General features: G+C 38.9%; 1 protein-coding gene across 3 annotated transcripts in view; it reads right to left on the bottom strand.

Annotated features, from left to right (window-relative positions):
• LOC148026132 (uncharacterized) overlaps positions 1 to 16,436 on the bottom strand; it is a 416,526-nt gene that overhangs the window by 221,137 nt on the left and 178,953 nt on the right. The window contains exons 2-5 of one of the 3 annotated variants that reach the window (XM_087693403.1): positions 16,293 to 16,419; positions 16,086 to 16,175; positions 15,823 to 16,009; positions 15,292 to 15,744 (exon numbers count right to left, since the gene is read on the bottom strand). The exons of 1 other annotated variant lie outside the window; for it this stretch is intronic. In XM_087693403.1, coding sequence (XP_087549529.1) covers positions 15,364 to 15,744; positions 15,823 to 16,009; positions 16,086 to 16,123 — 606 coding nt within the window. In that variant the 5' untranslated portion in view covers positions 16,124 to 16,175; positions 16,293 to 16,419 and the 3' untranslated portion in view covers positions 15,292 to 15,363. Of the gene's footprint in view, positions 1 to 15,291; positions 15,745 to 15,822; positions 16,010 to 16,085; positions 16,176 to 16,292; positions 16,420 to 16,436 lie in introns of those variants that run through there. One more of the 3 variants, XM_087693406.1, reaches the window with a different exon arrangement.

The raw sequence follows: 16,436 nt of genomic DNA on the forward strand, positions 1-16,436 counted from the left end.
TAGTGACATTCTTGATCTCAATCTCAACATCAACTGCAAGTTTGACATTCTGGTCCAATGGTGTTTCCATGGCTTTACACTCCATCATGCCATATTTCAACAACATATCATGAGCATATTGTTTTTGCAACAGCCATATACCTTGAGGTGTAGACACAACCTCAATCCCGACAAAGTACTTCAGCTCACCAAGATCCTTGACTTTGAATTCAACATGTAACATTGCTTTAATTTCAGCAATTCCATGATCATCATCTCCTATGATGATCAAATCATTGACATAAACCACCAAAAAAACATAACCATGCTCTGTCTTCTTTGTAAATAGGTTGTGATGTGCATGACCTGATTGAAAACCAAGTTGTTGCAAATAAGTGCTTATGCAAGCATTCCATGCTCTCAGTGCCTGTTTCAGCCCATACAATGCCTTTTTCAGCTTACACACATATGTCGGATAGTTAGGGTATACATAACCCTCAGGCTGCTCCATATACACCTCTTCAAGCAAGTCACCATTCAAGAATGCATTTTTGACATCCATCTACCATAATTTCCAGCCCTTAGAAGCCACTAGTGCAATGACTATTCTCACAGTTGCCATCTTGGCAAGTGGGTTGAAAGTCTCCTCATAATCTAGGCCGTATTGCTGTGCATATCCCTTTGCAACCAGTCGATAGGCTTTATACCTTTCCAATGAATCATCTGACTTGAATTTCACTTTATAAACCCATTTGTAGCTAATGGGTACTTTGCCTTCAGGTAAATGGACCAATTTCCATGTCTCATTTTTAGCCAATGCTGCATATTCCTCATCCATGGCAGCACACTAATTCTCATCTATAACTACCTCACTAAACTTCATGGGCTCTCTGTAGCCTGACACTTTAGTCATATATGCATAATGTATGGCTGAATACCCACTATATGTCAGCCTCAACTAGTTTTCTAATCCTTTTAGACTTCCTCAACTGTAGTGCACTCTGATTTTGCCTCTCATGAGACGGCACATACCTGCTTTGCATTGCACCAGATGTCATAATTGATGGTATTGCCCAATTCACTATCAAGGCTGTCATTGCCAAGTGACTCATATCCAGATGTAAGTGGTCCAGTCACATCTTCAAGCATCTTCTCTTTGCCTTTATCCAATCTCCCCCTCACTGACATGTTTGTGTTAGTGGATGCAATAGCATGATTGCGGAGTCATCTGTCCAAGGACTAACAATAGATGAACCATCACCTATCAGTCAACTCATAGACATACTAGCTAAAGGATAATTTTCAACATAAGTAGTGCTGGCTGGTCCATCAGAGACCACTGCATTTGGATTACCATACCATGAGACTAGCTCATCAAAAACTACATCCCTATTGATCAGGGTTTCTCGAGTGGACGGATCATAGCATTTGTAAGCCTTTCTCTCGTGTGCATAGCCAAGAAAGACACTTCTGTCAGCTTTTGGGTCTAACTTCTTCCTCTTTTCATCAGGCACATGTACGTAGGCAATGCAACGAAATACATTTAGGTGACTAATGTTGGGCTTGTACTCATACAGTTTCTCATACAAAGTCAAATCATGAATCCCAACTGTAGGTGTTCGGTTCAGCACATAAACTGCAGTAACCACTGCTTCGGCCCAATAAGCATTTGGAAAATTCTTTTCATTAAGCATTGCCTCGACAACTTCCATAAGCACCCAATTTTTTCTCTCTGCCACACCGTTCTACTAAGGTGTGTAACTACATGTGAGATGTCTTTTTATGCCATATTTAGCAAGGTACCTGTCAAATTCTCTGGATACATATTCTCCACCTCCATTAGATTTCATACATGAGATATGACCACCAAGTTCATTTTTAGCATGCTTCTTAAAGTCCTTAAAGACATTGAGCACCTCATCCTTATGCTTCAAATGTACAACCATGTGTATCGGGGCTGAAATCATCAATGAAGGATACATAATACCTGGCACCACCAAAAGACACATGGTGGGCAAGACCCCATACATTTGAATGTATCAACTGCAAAGGTCGATAATTGTTTTCGACATGTCTCATGAACGGGAATATCTCTTGTTTCCCAAACCGACAAGTAGAGCATGCATGTCCAAGACGAGTGTACTTGAACTTTGGCAAGCCAAGTACAACCTCTTTCTACTGCATATTTTTCAATCTATGTACATTAACATGCCTGATGCATTTATGCCAGATTTCTACATCCCAAACTACTCCATTATCATGGGCAAACATGGTTGCCTTCAATTCCAGGATAGATGCATCTAAGGTAAACATTCTACCATTTCTGTTGCCTTTAGCAATCAATTTACAACCATTGGCATGTTCTTCAATAAAACAGCCATCCTAGTTGAATCTAACTTGTAGATTTTGTTTTGCCATTTGTCCAACTGATAGTAAATTCTTGGTAATAGAAGGTACATGTAGTACATCATGTAGGCTCTTCTTTCTGCCATCAGGCATGAGCAAAGGAACCACACTTGTATGTTGAATATCATGTTGTGTATCATCACCAGTACATACAAATCCATGAAACCCTGCTACTAACTCATCAAACCATTCACCATGAGAAGTGATATGATTGGATGCTCTTAAGTCTATGTATCATTTATCATATTTGCCTTGCTTAGGTGTATTCTTTGATACATGATGCATAGCAAATAGTCTATCTCCCTAGTCATCCTGAGTACCACTGAAAGATGCATAATGTCCATGTTGCTTGTACTTTTCATTCATATTAGCTTGCTTTTTATGGAAATCATTCGTGATATGCCCATATCTTCCGCAATAATGATAGACATTATCCCTATTAGAATGCTCAGGAGACTTCCAGGAGCCACCTCTTCCTCTAGGTAATCTCCCCATGCCTCTAAATGTTCCAGATCCTCACTGCCCTTGTGTATTTGAACTATGCCAAGCATTTGTCTATTGTTATCCATGTGTGTGTTGAGTGTCTCCTCAACCCCAAAAAGCTCCACGAGCTCTACCACTTCTAGCTCACTGACTAGAGCAAAAGACAATGTCTTTTCCCTGAGATGTGCTTGAACCTGTATTCAAGCCAAGCTTTACTTCTTCATGTAGCAGCAGTGCAAGTAGCTCATCCCAATCAGGGGGTTCTGCTCTCATAGAAATGGATGTATCAAATGCCTTATACTCCTTGCCTAACCCATTCAATGTCACTGCAATCATATCATCCTCTGAAACACGAGATCCAATAGCAGCCAACTAGTCAGCTATGGTCTTTATTTCTGTCGTGTATGCTTGAATGCTCCTGCCATTCCTAGACATGTTGAATTGTTGCTTCAATTATATCTTCCTTGCATGCATGACATTACCATAATTCTTCATGAGTGCATCCCAAGCATCCTTCGAGGAATGGCAGCTGGTAATCTACATAGCCATCGCATCAGAAATGCACAAAGAAAACCAATGCAGTACTTTATTAGCTCTTTTTGACCACTATTGGTGAGCTCCTCGCTATTCCTATTTCGGATTCCGTCTAGGCAATTCGGGTTCAACTTCACCCCCCGTATATAAATCCTAATAATCTCTACCAATCAAAAAGTTTTGTATCCTGAACTTCCATAGAGCAAAGTTTTTGTTGTTGAGCTTCTCTCCCACAATTTTGAGTGATATTATCAAGTCCTTGAGCATTTGTCATATTTGTAACTAAGGTATTCAATGCTATATGCAATTTGTAGTACTTGACTCCTTGCAATTCAAGAATAGACTTTTTGTAGTTCAAAAACAGTCTTCCTACAATTCAAGAACAGTCTTCTTGTAGTTCAGGAATAGTTTCCTATAGTTCTTTAGGTACAGCTTCTTGACAACCTTCTTGCTATAAACTATATTCTAGCAATGAAAAAACACAATCAACTGAGCATAGACCAAGCTCAAATCGGTTCAAAACATTCTATAGTAGTGGCAAAATATCCCAACAACAAACTATGTCCATACAAGCATCAATAGATGCATAGAATAGATGCTGACATTCAGTAGACTTTCCCACAGCTTATGACAAGCAAGCAGGTCCTGTTATGACCAATAGCATAAACTCTACAATAATCAAGGTATTCTCAGTTCAAAAATATCCCTAAACCACCATAGACATGTCCCAGCACATTGGGGATTCAATATGTGACAAACAAGCATCGGTGTTTGCATTGTATACAAGTAGCAGTGCCAAATGCTCTTCCCATAGGTTGTTTACAGCCAATTCACTGCTACAACCAGCACTATTTTAGCACATATTTGAGCATTTAATGCTCATTTACATCCACAAAAAATCTTGTATTCATGGAACAACATGCAAGCATTTACGGGTACCAAATAGGTGTCAAGATACTCTAAAACTTCATGTGTAAGCTGTCATATATTCAGGACAGCAACCAGTTTATTGTTTCTAGCTTGCAAATAAGCTCCAAAACTAGCATTTAACACTCCAATATCATGCCCATGTATACATAAGTGTTGGTATAACACTTACCAAGCATCCAGGATGATTGTTTGTATCATTCTCAAGCCTTTTTGGATCAAATAATGCCTTGTTTTAGTGCTACAAATTCTAGGACAAATTTTAGCAAGTATTCTGGATAGATTTTAGTCTGCTATTACCATTTAAATCTTAGTGTTGAACTATTCAAAGCCATGCCAATATGCATGAGAGTAAAGGCATATACATTTCCAAGCATCAATAGACATCAATAGAGGTCAATATAGCTCCCAATGAGCTACAACCAAGTAGATGTATGTTATCCATGTACAATTAATAGTAGACCTGCTCTATTTTCCAACCAATGTTTGATTCAAACATCCCATAAATGAGCTAAGAACCAAGATACCAATGCTATGAAATTTTCTTCAATCCCTGACAAGTGTTTATCAATAGTAGAGTGTGTTTATGGCTGTCAATGTTTGATTATAGCAAGAGAAGATGACTAGAAAACTGGCACAATCTGTGCAGGTCACGTTTTTAACCTTGCTATTATTTTTTCCCTCAATTCTCATGCAAAAGAGCTCATTAAAGTGGCAAAGAACCCCTCTAGGAAGCCTCAATAGATTGGGAACTGATAAACCACAAGAAACATACCTTCCAATAGATCCAATGGTTGCCAACACATGAACTTTTGCAGGACATAGTGCAACTCCTGACTTTAGGCTCCAACTCTTGCAATGCCGATGTCAATGCCACCACCAAGCCTTCAGGCTTCAAGCTCTAATACCATGTTCAAGATTCAAAGGGAGATAGAGACAAAGACATGGAGCTGTAAACAGTAGAAGAGGAATTGATTACATTTTGAGAACATGCATTCAAGAGAATGAATAGCATGCAATTTTATGTGAAGCTCATGCAAGGAAACTTTTCTAGTGAGATAACAGGAAGAAAGATTCTTCAGGTAGTTTATGGTGGCCTAAAGTGCTTAAATATGTTGATCAATATGACAAAGAGTGGCAATTGCAACCAAGGAATAGGATGCAAGACCATCCTATTTGTTATCCCTAGAACCATTTCAAAAGTGGGGCATAGAATTTGTGGGTCCTATTAAACAAGCATCCCATCAGAGCAAGAATAAGTACATATTAGTTTGTATAGACTACTATACTAAGTGGGTAGAGGTCAAAGCCTTGAGGGATTTAACACAACAACTAGTGTGGCACAATTTTTCTACTCCATTATCATAACAAGATTTTCATACCCAATTGAGCTAGTGAGTGATAGAGCTAAGCATCTTCTTATTGATAACAAAAGGGATCTTATAGAAAAACACATAATATTTCGTAATAAATCCACACCCTATGATCCACAAGCCAATAGGCAAGCGAAAATAAAATCTTGCAAAATATTTTAAAGAAGATTGTGAGTGACAATTGTAAGGACTCAGATACAAAGCTAGATTTAGCTTCATAGTTCTTTACATGACAACTTATAAGGTCATAATATTTTTAACTCCATTTAAGTTGGTGTACGGAATGGAAATAGTAGTACCTATGGAATTTATAGTACCCAACTTGAGAGTTGTTGGTACCCATGAAGAGTCAATCCATAGAAGATTACAGTAATTGATGCAATTGGAAGAGGATAGAATTATTATTCATTACCTATCTATAGTAGTGTATTCAAGAAGGCAAGCATAGATCGATTGACCTATCAAGAAAAATATTTTTAAAGCACAGAATTCGGTAGTGGTTTATAATTTGAATCTTGGAAAACATCCAGGTAAGTTGAAACTATGCTACACAGGTCTATATGAGATTGTTAAAGATGTTGGGTAAGGCACTTTCATTCTGGCTACAATGCATAGAGACATTATTAAGCCCACAGTTAATGGATTTGGACTTGTAAGACTAATTCAACCTAATTGTGATGATCTCAAGGCAGACTCATAGGTTCAACAAGTAGCAAGAATCAATCAGATTCAACCCACTTGTAATATTTCCACGGAGTCGCAAGGACCCCCCCCCCATGAAAATCAAATAAGAAAAAAATGAGAAAAAAAATTATGACCCCCTCCCTGGCAACGCTGCCAGCTTGGCGGAGGGAGGGGGGAGCTGAACATGTAGATGAAGAGGAGGACGACGAGGAGGAGCTAACGACGAGGAGGAGCTACATCAAGACGACGAGCACACCACTATCCCTTCCCTCCCCCTCCACCATATCCTGCCCCATTGCGGCAATCCACCCAGTCACCCTCATGGAGATTAGGGGGGTCTCCATGCCACACCATTCCCCCCCCCCCCCCAAATACTACTATAAAATCCCCCCCTTAGGCGAGAGAAGGAGAGCATTATTATTATATATTCTCCCTTTGCTATCGGGCTAAAGGTGAGAGAGAGAGAGAGAGAGAGACATAGACATAGACATAGACAGAGACAGAGACAGAGACAGAGACAAAGACAAAGAGAGGGAGAGAGAGTGAGAGAGAGTGAGAGAGAGAGAGAGGAGAGAGAGAAAGGGGGAATCTCCTTGGAAGCTTTCAAGCTTCCTCTCTTCTCTCCCCCCTGGTGCGTCCCATAATTCCTACTTTGATAGGAAACTTTTAAAACGTAGATCGACTTCATTAGGAAGGGAGAAGTATTCTTTCAAAAAATCTATGATAGATAACCACCAATTAAGTTGCATTATATAATCATGTTTGAAATTGTGTTTTATCGCACTATGACATGTTATAGAATGAACAATTTGCACAAAAGATTATGCTTTGGTGCACACTGAAATCAAGGGCTTTATTGATTGTGTTCATAGAGCATTAGATTTATGCACTAGCATTGCTTTGCTTGAGAGGTAAAAGAAACTAAAAAATGGGCTATTGGGTATAAACACTAATTTGACTCTCTAGAACCAGGTACCATTACGATGTCAAGCCCTATGAATGGGACAGGAAAGCTTAGTCGTCATTAGAAAGAAATCATACTTTTGCATCGCGAAATTTGCATAATTGGAAAGGTAGGTGTAAAGGCTTGAATAAGTCCATGATGATCATGAGTTGCCACAAATGGTTAAGTATTTATGGGTTGTTACAATACTAGGCTGAGTATTAGGCTCCTACAAACCTCTAAAGGGAAGTAGCTTGCATTTGCATTTGGCATGATAATTTCACGTTCCTCGCACAAAGAAAAATACAAGTCACTATCTATGATTTACATAAGTGCATTGAAATGAATTTCCAAGAATAAAAGCTCCGCATTGTATCATCAACTCAGGAAATACTCGCATCTAGATTACGTGGCATCATGGATAGTTTAGTTGCACTACTAGGATTCATCTTAAAAGATAGATTTAAGATGCGCATGTGGACTGCTAAACTTAATTGCTTGAGGCAGTTCGATAAATGAAACCCTATATGATATATAAGGCTAGGGTTTAATTCGACTTATTTAGGGTTTAAATGTAAATAAGTCAAGCTATTGTTACAATCATAGGTTGACCTTGAGTTGAGGAAACCGCTCATTGGTCTCTATCCTACAACTGGCTACGATAATTCCAAAACACCCTTGGAGATATCACTTTTAACCATGTTACAACTCAATTTAAATACAAGAAACTCGAGTGTCATGTCCCCAAGAGAAGAAAGGCTAGCAAATTAGGGCAACTACCCCATCCAAAGACTAACAGATACAAATCCAATAGCGTAATTGCTCACTCCCATCACATAGGAATGAGGTCAAAACAAGGGTAATCTTTATCCCTTAGAGGTCATGGCAACTGTCACCAAGGCAAGAAAGACCCAAGAAGGGTGAACGCTAAGCACTCAAAGATGGGAAATCCACCTTAGCAAATATCCCGAGCACTCACCTTCACTATTGTTTGTGCTTGTAGATGTAGGAACACCATCTGTGAAAGGAATGTATGACCCTAAACTCACAAAAAAATTTGGTATAATGAATCAGTTTGAATTCATGGAGGGCGTGCCAAACCACCCCCAGCTAGCTGCCAACCCTATCCAAGTTAACCATGACGGGAACGTGGACCGAAGATGCCACGAGAGGTCTCTCCGTGGGTTAGTTTGAACATAGGAGGATGCTTGGATTCCAGGGGGGCTCTGGTTATAAATTACCTGCCTTCGGATCCTACTCAAATGATTTATGTAATTGTGATGGTTTCTCGAGGTCCTGTTTTACTAGTGCATGTTGAGATGGCAAGCTCAACATGTGCGGGCGTTAATGATGGACTGCCTGGCTAGATGAGTCCAAACATCTACATTTAGCATGTTCATGGTCATTATGATACTCACCTAATCGCTGACTTATCACGTATTATATTTAGTTTGTTACACCTACCTATAGCTGGCAAAGATATAGCGCCAGTCGATTGGTGTAGTCTGTTATGCATTGTTTGACTTAGTAGGCTACTTTCCTTTATGTTATATCTTATCTATACTTTGTGTACATTGTATAGTGTGTGGAAGAAGAAGAAGAAATCAGCAAGAAAACGTTTTGGCCTCCATCTCTCTTCTTGTCTTTATGAGTGAGCTTCCTCTTTGTGTATACAATATGTGTTTGGTGCAGTAGCTTAAGCAAGTCCCTCCACCACACGATTCTTGACATGGTATCAGAGCCGTGCCACTGAGAGAGGCTGATTTTGAAGGCCAAATTGAAGGAGAAGAAGCAAGGTTCGAGCAAGCAAGCAATGGGTAAAAAGCTCTCCCATTCTTCCACTCTCTCTTGGATAATGCCTGTGGAGGCACCGGAAGCAAGGTAGTGTGAAAATCTCATATTGCTGTAAGATTTGATGTGCAAGTAGAGCACTATATATTTTGTATATTAGCCCTTTAGGATTGTCCCACAGTTCTTTTTGGCATTTGAGGCTGTTTCAGGCCCCATTTTAGAGCCACAAAGTTGTGGACAATAGTTTTAGGGTACACTATGGTTTCAACTATATTGACCGAAAGTGGGTGCACATGTTATAGATTTTAAATCTATAATTTTTTAGGTGTTTGCCAGGAAGCAAACATAAGGTTCATCTACAAACAGGTTGCAGATTACATGTACTATTGAGCAATCAGTGAAAAAGGTTGCTTGGTGTATTGCTGTGCACTTGTTGTGAAAGGCTGTAGAAGACTAGCTTGCTATGTTGTATCATTTTTTATGATAATAGCAGAGAATAGTGGAAATCCCATTATTAAGAAGCTCGACAAGAACAACTACCCTGCATGGAAGTTTTGTATGACGAACTTCCTCATTGGAAAGGGCCTTTATGAGCTTGTTTCAGGTGAAGAAAAGGAGCCAAAGCTGGGTATCCCTCTACTACAGATGAATTAAAATCATGGAAAGAATGGAATGCCAAAGCTGGGTATCCCTCTACTACAGATGAATTAAAATCATGGAAAGAATGGAATGCAAAAGACAAAAAGGTGATGTAATAGCTATCTAAAGTCATTAATAATACGATTTTGGGACATATCAAGAATGCACAAACTTCACATGCAGCTTGGACAATTTTTGAGAGCATGTTTTCAGTAAATACAAAGGCACAAAAGATTCAACTCAAGCAAGAGTTGAATGCCTTGAAGAAATGAAAATTTTTTGTCAATGAGTATGTTTCGAAGGTGAGAAGCATTGCAGATGCTTTGGCAGTAATTGATGCAATGCCTGATGATGATGATTTGATTTCATCCACTTTGAGTGGCCTTAATAATGAGAAGGTATGGAAATCATTCGTTACTTCAGTATACATACAAAAGCCATTTCCATATTTTAATGAGCTGATCTCTCTCATGATTACGTGCTGGCGATAACCAACAAAACAGGTTCAATCAGCATTTTAGTGAAATGCGAGTTTCAAGAGGCCGATGAAACTTTAGAGATAGGGGGAGCTGTAGAGGAAGAAGTGGATGGCAGAATAGATGTTCTGGAAATTCTGCTATTGTTTGCCATCATTGTGGCAAGATAGGTCATATTGTAGCCCATTGTTATGCTAAGAAGGATGATATTCGCAATGGTGAATTGCAGCAAGGAAACTATGCATCGTCTTCACAACAAAATGAAGATAAAAATGATTGTCTATTTGTTATGCAGCATATGATGAATGCAGTTACAGGAAAAGGGGACACATGATGATGTATGGTATGTCGATTCAAGTGCATATAATCATATAATCAGTCATGTTGAATGGTTTGGAGGGATGCAAAACTTACAAAATCCAAGTTATGTGCAAACGGGTGATGATTCATGCCACCCAATTTCACACATTGGAAAGATTCCCTTATCCTTGTATGATGGCCAGACAAAGAGTCTAATAGATGTATTACATATGCCATCAATCACAAAGAATCTAGTGTCGGTTGGTCAAATAGTAGAGCAAAGGTTACATGTTTGATTCAATGCAAAAGGTTATTTTGTAGAAGACTTTAATTATAAGTGCAGGTTGATCGCAAAAGAAAGTAGAGTTGGTCGCATGTTCACTTTAGATGTTGGAATTCCTACAATGGATGCTACTATGTATGCTAAAGGAAAAGGAGTGGTTGCAGACATTGAAATATGGCATAAATGTATTGGACATGCAAATATGCAAAGGCTGAAATTAATGCAGTCTAGAGGATTGGTTACAGGTTTGCCTTCTTTTAGAGTTGCAGAATTTCATAAAGTCTGTGAAGCATGCCAGTTTGGTAAGCAGGCGAGACAACCCTTCTCGCATAACAGAGAAGTGAGTAGAAATATAGTCAATGTAGTGCATACAGATGTTTGGGTCCTACACAGAATGTATCTCTCGGTGGCAGCAAATACTTTGTCACATTTATTGATGACTATTCAAGGAAGCTATGGGTATATTTTATGAAGAAAAAGAGTGATGTATTTGAGCACTTCAAATCTTTCAAGGCAGCTGTTGAAACAAAAACAAGCTTGAAAGTGAAGTGCTTGAGATCAGATGGAGGGGGAGAGTACCTCTCTAATGAGTTTAGTGGCTTCTTGAGGACTCATAGGATAAAGAGGCAATTTATCCACAGCAAAATGGGGTTGAAGAAAGAAAAAATAGAAGTTGCACGAGCATTAATGGCTGCAAAGAATATGCCATAATATTTTTGGTTTGAAGCTATCCATATTGTTGTCCATATTATGAACAGAATCCCCACATAGCTAAGTTCATGGGATGACTCCTAAAGAATGCTTTACCAGCAAGAAGCCCGATGTATCACACTTGAATGTATTTGGCTGCGTTGCATATGTTCATGTGCCAAATGAGCTATGGAAGAAGCTTGATCCAAAGGTTGAAAATGTATTTTTATTGGATACTCCTTAGAGTAGAAAGGGTATCGTTGTTACAGATGAGTTCAGAGTGAGCAGGGACGTTAATTTTTATGCGATGAGCAATTGGTATGCACCTGTTGGTGATGTATTAGATGATGATAATGATCACGATAGCTATGTGCAGAAAGAAAAGCAAGAATGATGGAGTCTTAGTGGACTATAAACATCATCTGTTACTACACCTATAGTGAGCCCTTGGTCTCCCAGACCAAGGAGTAGCCCCATATCTTTAGGCGTATCTATAAGTGTTGCATGCAAAGAAAAAGAAAAGAAGAAAGTATTGAATGGTAGTGATGCATCTACTAGTCATCTGAGATTTGATGGAGATTCTAGTGGTTCAGAGAGTTTGGATGATGAGCTTGGTATTCCTTCAGTTAGGACACTAGGTGTACAAAGAGCTCATAGTAATGTAAAGGCTCCATTGAGTGATACAGTGGTATGCAAGTCTAGCAGGGTCAAATACCCTGTTAAAAGATTTGGCTTTGAAGGTTACGCAGCTCACCATTATGCTTATATGGTGAAACTAGTTGAGGATGTTGAGCCCACTTGTTTTGAGGATGTTGTTGGTTATGCTTATTAGGATGCAGCAATGGATGAGGAGATGGTTGCATTAGAAGCCAATAAGACTTGGGATTTGGTACCCTTACCCAAGGGTAAGAAAGCTATTGGCTGTAAGTGGGTTTACAAAGTCAAGCATAATGTAGGTGGTTCAATTAGGAGATATAAGGCTAGGCTAGTTGCAAAAGGCTATGCTCAAACATATGGCATATATTATGAAGAGACATTGCTAGGATGGCAACTGTTAGATGTGTGATTGCCTTGGCAGTAGCCAAAGGTTGGATTTTGCAGCAAATGGATGTTAAGAATGCCTTCTTGCATGGTGAATTGCAAGAAGAAGTGTATATAGATCAGCCAACAGGTTATGAGGATTTAGAGCATCCCACATATGTGTGCAGGTTAAAGAAGGCGCTCTATGGGCTGAAGCAAGCACCTAGAGCATGGTCTGACAAGATTGGAGAGTATCTTGTCAATATTGGATTTTGTATTTCTGATGTTGATCACTCACTTTATGTGAGAAGGGGAGATGCAAGTTTGGTCATCATAGTCATTTATTTGGATGACTTGATTATTACATGTGATAGTGACAATGGGATTGTTGAAGTTAAGGACTTCTTGGAGAAGAAGTTTGAGATGAAGGATTTGGGTGAGCTAAGATATTTTCTTGGTATTGAGGTGATCAGATGTGATGATGGTATATGGCTATCCCAAAGGCAGTATAGTTTGGATATGTTATCCAAGTATGGTATGACAGCATGTAAGCCTCTTTCAGTACCATTGGAGCAAAATGTGAAGTTGAGTGCCGACATTAGGGATGAGATAGAAGACCCTACTATGTTCAGGAGGATAGTAGGGAGTTTGATTTACATTACTATCACAAGGCCAAACTTGAGCTATGGTGTTGGCCTTGTTAGTCAGTTTATACAGATGCCTAGAAAGCCTCATTTGGATGCAAATTTACATTATGCACTTTTTTATGAGGCAGGTAATGATGTACAAGTCTTTGGATACACAAATGCAGGTTGGGCTAGTAGCATGTCAAATAGAAGATCTACTAGTGGATTCATGTTTTCCCTTGGTCATTAGGGCCAAAAACGCTTCAAAAAATGCACTTTTGTTAATCACGGGATTAAGGAAAGGGCCAAAGAGAGTTCGCCACGTGTGCAAGAATATGGTATTCTTGTCTCCTCTTTTTTAGAGATAGTGGAGTCCATTTCGTGATTCTCTCTTCTTTTTTAGCCAAAACCCCTAAAGTCTGACATGTTTTGGAGTCCCAAAGACGTTATTTACTTACAAATCTAACAAAATACATGACAGAGATGTGATGAAATTAATAATGAGTTTTTTGAAAGTCGGGAGATCTTTCAATATTGTTTTTGGCGCCCAATACATACTCATTTGGGTTCTTGGCGCTACTTTTTAGTTCATTCACCCCTCTTTGAGCTTCTTTCTCTGCGCTTTCATTCTTTTCATGGCTTCCTCCAGGCGCCCTTCTCGTTTAATACACTCTTGCACAGTCTATAGCCAGGGAGTAGATGGAAATTTTGAGCCCAAAACCTTTGCTGTAAACGATTGGGTTACCATGTTGCCATCTTGCAAGGGCTCCCATAAGGTGAAAAGAAGAAAACGAGAAGATATAAAACATCACTGGAAGGGGCGTATCATTGCCTTCAAAATTATGCCCGAAGGCTGGTTTGTCAAGGTGCAACATGTTTACATGGCCAAGGATATGCACTTGCCTCCAAACGAACGTGTTCCCCAACAAACACATTGTAAGTTATAAGTTGAATAACGTATATAATTCTTTTCCATTTATGCAAGTTCTAACAAACGGTTCACCATTGTAGATATCTTTCCGTCAACAAGTATTGAATGGCAACCTGTGGAAAGCCTAAGTGGGACTTTCCATGCCATTCATAAGGTATTGGCAGACATTATTTATGCCGATCAAACTGTGTCTTTTTATAGTGAATGCAAGGTTTTTATATATTATGCACAGTATGTGGTTCCCTCTAAAGCGGATAGGTATGGGAATATCGAAGATTTGCCATTGCCAAGTCTTTCATCTCTAAATTGGGAGATTCCTGACAAGGTAACAGTGCAGAGTTTCAAATTCAAAATATCTCAGGATATTAAAAAGTCCATGACAGCTGGAAGGATCTCAAGAAGAATACGTTTATCATGGTTTGTACCCCTCCATATCTTCGTGGCTTGCTTCAAAACAGCAAATTTACAAAGAACGAAGGTATCCTGGCTAAGTAGAAACTTTTCGGAAGAGGATTTGGACAACACTATAGGGACGCATTGGAAATCTAGAGAGTGCGATCATAAAGGTGATATCTTGAGGTGCAGTGCATGCCCTCAATCCTTGGCTTTGGCTTACAGTATCCCTCGCCAAAATCTTGCTTTGGGCTTTGATTACAGGCGATACAAACTAAGATTGGGTAATTGGGTTCCCTTGGATTCTGATACAGATAACACACCATATAAACTTGTGGTGCACGTTTTTCCGCATGAAGAAGTAAAGAAGGTGAATGTTACTTCCAATTGGAGTCTGAAAGATGTGAGGGATCCCTTGGAATTGCTAGACAATACATCCCCTAGATATAAGTTCAAAGTGAATGGTGTAACATGTTATTGGTAAAAGAGCCGAGCGCTCTTTCTTTTGTACGAGTTGTTTGTCTCCCACAATTGTGAGTTTGGGGCCTTGAGAATGAAAACTTGGCAGGAATTTATCTTAATAGACTGTCCTTAAGATATTTTTTAATGGGAACTTCATAAGCTATCGTGAAGCAAGTCACATTTCGAATGTGTATAAATAAAATGTACATTGCATCCGATTTACAAGTGAAAATTTTCATTACACAATGAGGTATAAAAATTGCATAAAAATGTACAAAGCCAAAATAATAAGGCTCGTGTATAAAATATACATTACATTCGATTTACAAGTGAAAATTTTCATTACACAATGAGGTACAAAAATTGCATAAAAATGTACAAAGCCAAAATAAAGAGGCTCGTGTATGCTTATGTTTGCTATTTTCATTCTTTATCGATTTCTTCAAAGATATTTTTTCTCACAGGGCCTTTCTTTGATTGTTGAAAAAATTTGACCTTTACAGGTAGTCTCTTTTCTTGGGGCTTAAGAGGGGATGGATCAAATTTAAGAGGAGAGAGCACTGGCATTCCTTTTTTCTTAGACTCTGCAGCAGTGGTCCCATTGCCTTTTCCCTTGCCCTTGTCTTTACCATTGCCATTGTCCTTACCCTTTCCCTTGACCTTTCCCTTGCTTGTGCCCTTGGCCATTGAAGTTTTGGGAGGAAGAGGGGAGTCAGGATCATACGGTGTGATTGCTTTGTCTAGAATCAGCTCGATGCATCTCTCCCTTATCCACCAAACATATGATTCAGGATAGTCTCTACACTGTAAGAATAAATGTTATAAGTTAGTGAAAAGACATCATGATAAGGGTTACACAAACATCAAATGAAATAAACTTACATTCACTCCTTCTATTTGTAACAGCTTTGAATCCACTGTTCTGCAAATGTTTGAGATAACTCTCCATCCACAAGAATGCGCATCGCTTTGCAATGGAACTTCTTGTAGAAGAAAAATATACGGCCTTTGAGGATCAGCAAGATCCTCGTATGTTGTATCCAAAAATGTAAAAACGAGTCTACCAGCACTGCAAAAGGAAGCTTTGTAAGTTCAAAATATTATTTATAAAAGAAATCAAAGTAAGTAATTTTCTTCCAACATACATTCGTGCTTGACCGTGAACACCGCTGAGAGAATTCATAAAGATAATTTCCCTTGAAAGACAATTAATGTAGATGAGACTCCAATGCCCTCTGCAAATTCATAAAAGAGGTGAGTAGAAGGGTGAAAGCAAATGAACATAAATTTTCCTCTACAGAAAAAGAAAAATACATTTCTACATAAGGGAAAAAGATGTGGTAATTTCTCACACTATCGAAGCTACGAAAAAATGGTGAAATATTAAAATCAGATTTTGCAAAAAGTCCCACAGAGAGAAGTGGATCAACAATGTATATGGTTCTTCGGATATCGAGAGTGAGAGAGGAGACCAATGCCCTGCAGATAATAGCAAA

The sequence above is a fragment of the Lygodium microphyllum genome, chromosome 14, assembly GCF_053477565.2.
Source record: "Lygodium microphyllum isolate KBCC chromosome 14, Lygodium_microphyllum_v1.1.10, whole genome shotgun sequence".
Taxonomy (NCBI): Eukaryota; Viridiplantae; Streptophyta; class Polypodiopsida; order Schizaeales; family Lygodiaceae; genus Lygodium; species Lygodium microphyllum.